This window comes from Rhea pennata, chromosome 1 (genome assembly GCF_028389875.1).
Source record: "Rhea pennata isolate bPtePen1 chromosome 1, bPtePen1.pri, whole genome shotgun sequence".
NCBI classification, from domain to species: domain Eukaryota; kingdom Metazoa; phylum Chordata; class Aves; order Rheiformes; family Rheidae; genus Rhea; species Rhea pennata.
The window spans coordinates 160,867,899-160,872,348 of NC_084663.1; the positions used below are offsets into that span (position 1 = coordinate 160,867,899).

Here is a 4,450-nt window from a genome sequence, read left to right on the forward strand (position 1 = left end):
TTATTTTTTTAATACGTGATAGTAAGCTTCATCAGTGAATAAAACTTATAAAACATACCAAGGCTGCAACCTGCCAGCCACCCAGCGCAGCATGGACCAGCTCGCAAGCTCAGGGACTTAAGCTTGCAGTTTCAGAATTAGAGATATTACAACTCTTTCTTTTTAATGATTTATTTTCATCTTGTTCCTCAAGCTAAGGTGAAGACGAGATTTTTATTCAAGCAACTTTATTTTTATTTGGTTCAAGAAGCATGAAAATTGCAGCTCCCATGAATCATAAAGCCTGAAAGCAAAGGCTGCAAAGAAAATAAGTTTGCAACTTTAGCTACCCCAGTAATAATTAGCCAACACTAATTTTGTATATTGTATTCACTGAAAATAGGCAGTAAGTATGCCACAGTTGCTGAAAACCATGCCATGCCAAAGGAAACCTTTGTTTTTAACACGAGCAGAAACTTAGACTTCATTAGAAATTTGTTTTTGATGACGAAACAGCATGTCACAATCTTTTCCGCGTGACCTTGAAAATGGCAACATGCCTTAGTCTGCTGACTAGGTTTCACTTTCCACGGAATGGAAAATAAATTTGTTATTTTTTTATAAGCACACACACACACATTTAAATGTGATCTGCTGCTATTTGAATACTAGAGCTGAACCTGCAACATGCAGAACTGCTGCCAGCAGAGTGCAATCTGCCCACTGAAGGCAAGACAGCATGAATGACAGAGGGCAAAAGAGATCTCCTCCACCAGCCCAAGTCTAAGAGCTGCCATCTAAGCTAGTAACAGAATTTACTGCCACGTGGAAGCTCAGTCTGCTAGGAAGTGAATGTATGTGATTGCAAAGCCACACTAAAACCTGCTTCACTTGTAAGGACGACATAAATACATTTCGTTTGTAGTGCTCTATGCTCAAAGCAATGAAAGGGAGAAGCAGGATTACAAGTTTCCAGGTAAGCAATATTTCTCCATTTTCAGTTTGGAGGGTTCAAGATTGCGGTAAAGAACTGATCGGCAATATAAGGAAACTAAACTGGGGATGAATCAAATACTCTGGAAAATTTTGTCTGGTTTTGCTTGAAATATAACAGTGAAGACATAAATGTGGGTAACAGCGGTATCACCAAGAAGGAGAAAATAGAGAAAATGTGCATATTCCTAGCTTTTGTCTGAACATAAATCTGGATTTGTTTAAAAAAAGCCTCATGGCCTTTGACTAATACATATTTGACTGAAAGGCGGTCTGCACTGGAGCTAAAATTCATGTATTAGTGTTAGTGTTTAACTAAATTATGGGGATACTGTTCAAATTCCTCTCTCAAATGCTCACTAGTAATTAAGTGATACCTACCTTTCTGATCACATCATTCCTGTTGTGTTCCAGATTTACCTGATGGCTTTGTGAGAGAAAATCTGTCATGTTCTATTGATCATTGGTATAATATAGAAATTGCCATAGCAGTTGCATGCTAAAGTGTGGTATTTGAATCACATCAAAACCTAGTTCTGTACACATTGCTTCTACAGCTACCGTGCTGGCTGCTTTGTCTTTCTTTTTCTTTTTCTTTTAATGCAATGGCTTCATCCTAGATGTTCAGTGTGTCGCTGAGTGTAGTTTAAAATACTGTGTTTCTAGGCCAAGAGATAGGAATTTGGGCTTGATACTACCCTGTCTTGCACTTTGTGAAGTCATTTAAAATATTTTCTCGGATAGACTAGATTAGGATCTGGAGGAGTGCTGCTGATCCGATATGCTGAAGACCTGGAGTGGCTCTCATCTCGCCTCACTTGAGCCACATAAAGGCAAGACATCCAGATCTGAGCTACTCACCTTGGGCTGTCTTTGTGGTCAATAGAGAGAAATAGGTATGTCAAAAAAGTAAATCATTTATCTTAGAAACCTCTCTTATGGTAAGATGTATCATCCCTTGGAGGAACCTACATCTCTCCCTTGACTAAAAAGGAGGAGTTGAGGATGATTGGCTCTAATTTAAATTTTTCAATAGCTGAAGTTAGGTGAGAGGAATTTCATCCTTGGTTAACACTCTTCCAAGTTAAAGCACTACCAAGAAAGGTTATGTTTTTCATTCACTATGGAGAGATCCAAACTGGCCATGGCAGGTGAGAAGCCATTTCAGAGACAGGTCTATCTAGCACCAATTCTTAACAAACGGGAAGCAAGTTCAATATCTTTACTCAGTATCTGTGCTTTCCACCACTCCTCTGTGCTTTGAGAAACAGAACCTTTAATCGTTTGCATCAGTTTTATGCCACTGTCAAGCTATTTGGTTTTAAATACATTTATGCCAGTTTCAGACTCGGCTGACTTTAAGATATTAAGATCATACTCAGGGAATAAATCAGAACTGTCAGGTTATTGGAGCATCAGGTCCTGTGACCTGCATCTGAACCCATCATCTTTTGGTTTTCATAAAACTAGAACAACATCTCTGGTTTCATGAATGCAAACCACTAACTAGTTCAGGTAAATGAAGTTAAAATATGGGTGCAGGTTTAATTTCTGAAAGGCTAAGATTACTTTGCAAAGTTTTGCAAAATCAAAGCCAAAACACTCTCTAGCTCCCTAAACCTACTTCCTACTCCTGCAGGTTTGCAAATAAGCAGTAATTATCTTCTTCAATATAGGAGTTTAAAAAAAGGCAGGTTAAAATTAAACATTATCAAAATTAAACATAAAGGGGAGGGAAGTGTGAAATTAAACATTTGAGTGGGAGGTATCTAGGTCAGAGCCAGGCATGTTAGCAAACCTCTCTCCCTTCCCTACTATGCTTTGTCAAGCAAGGCAAATATGACATTTACTTCAGTGAAAAAAGGTTTAGCTGAATGCATTTTCCTGACAAATCAATTAAAACTAAATATCTGATTTTCCTAAAGCTTTAAGAAGATTTCTGCAAACATGGCATCTGAACACAAAGCCAACTTTACTACTCGGCCAGGCCATGCAGACCCTTATACAAGTTGCAAGGATGAGGATTTCTTACAGGTGAAATCCTATCTCTCCGTCCTTTACAGCCTCATCTTTCTGGTGTGCTTCCCAGGAAACGTTGTGACAATTTGTATATACTTTTTCAAGATGAGGCCCTGGAAAAGCAGCACCATCATTATGTTAAACCTGGCTGTCACAGACCTATTATATATAGCCACACTTCCTTTCTTTATACATTACTCTGCTAATGGAAATAACTGGATTTTTGGAGACTTCATGTGCAAGTTTATTCACTTTGGTTTCTACTTCAACATGTACAGTGGCATTATCTTCCTTAGCTGCTTCAGCCTCTTCCGCTTTTTTGTAATCGTTTACCCAATTAGATGCTTTTTCATTCAAAAACGGAGATGGGTAGTGGTGACTTGCATAGTAGTTTGGATAATTTCCCTAGCAGCCATCAGCCCCTTGGGCATCTTGATTGCCACGAAAGATACACAGAACAGAACGATCTGCCTGGACCTAGCTACTGCTGAGGACCTTGATACCAGTCGATGGTATAACTGGCTCCTGACAACGTTTGCCTTCTTCTTGCCCTTGCTGACAGTGACGCTGTGCTACGTCCTCATCATTTATGCCTTGGCTAGGGGGCCCCACATGCAGGCTTGCTACAGGCAAAAGGCCCGCAGACTTGCCGTTGTCCTCTTGGTGGTCTTTTATGTGTGCTTCCTCCCTTTCCACATCTTTCGGGGGATTCACATCGAGCTCCGACTGAGACCAGTTAGCTGCCACTTGAAGAACCTGATCCTTTTTATGTTTGTTTTAGCTAAACCCTTAGCAGCGTTAAATACGTTTGGTAACTTACTGCTTTATGTGGTGACAGGAGACAACTTCCAGCAGGCTATTCTTTCGCTCCTCAAGGTCCAGACGAACCAGAATCTGAAACAGAGGAACTCTATGCCATAAGAAAGCTGTGGAAGAATGGGGCCAAACTCACCCATGACCAACTACACACAACCTCCCTGCCATCAGCACAGCTCAGGTTAACCCTAGCTATACCAGCAGAGAGCTTATTTATTCTGTGTTTCGGACTTATAAATCAATCATCAAAAAATAAAATCTTAAAACTTAAATATTTGAAAAATAAAAAGGATAGCTTCTCAGAAATGTCTCTGCATTTGTTGCCTGAATTCTTGATATCTTCTGGAGAATGGCCTGCAGTTCTGGGGAAAAAAAATGCTTATTAGTGGCAGATACATATTCAGGATGGGAAAAATTTCATTTGATTTTAGTAACTTGGAAGTTAAGTGTCTAGTCTAAGGTAGATTCCTGCCTTTGGCTTTTTTTCTTAATCAATGAAGACGAGTAAGACCCTCCAGAGGGCAATTCATCCTACCTGTCTTAGACATGTAGGTGAAGTTCATCTTACCTCACTGGAGATGTTGTAAGGGTAAGTGTCTATATATAAGCTAATCACCTTGGCCTCCCCTGATGACTTCCCTTT

At 39.7% G+C, this 4,450-nt stretch overlaps 1 protein-coding gene across 1 annotated transcript; it reads left to right on the forward strand.

The window, feature by feature from the left end:
• The first annotated feature begins 2,919 nt into the window (after positions 1–2,919).
• LOC134143007 (2-oxoglutarate receptor 1-like) lies at positions 2,920–3,912 on the forward strand. Its single transcript, XM_062580657.1, has one exon. It carries the CDS (start codon positions 2,920–2,922, stop codon positions 3,910–3,912), a length of 993 nt encoding a protein of 330 aa, XP_062436641.1.
• The last annotated feature ends 538 nt before the right edge of the window (positions 3,913–4,450 follow it).

Bases quoted from the DNA above. Each gene is read 5' to 3' on its own strand.
- LOC134143007 (XM_062580657.1), top strand. From the start codon at position 2,920: ATGGCATCTGAACACAAAGCCAACTTTACTACTCGGCCAGGCCATGCA.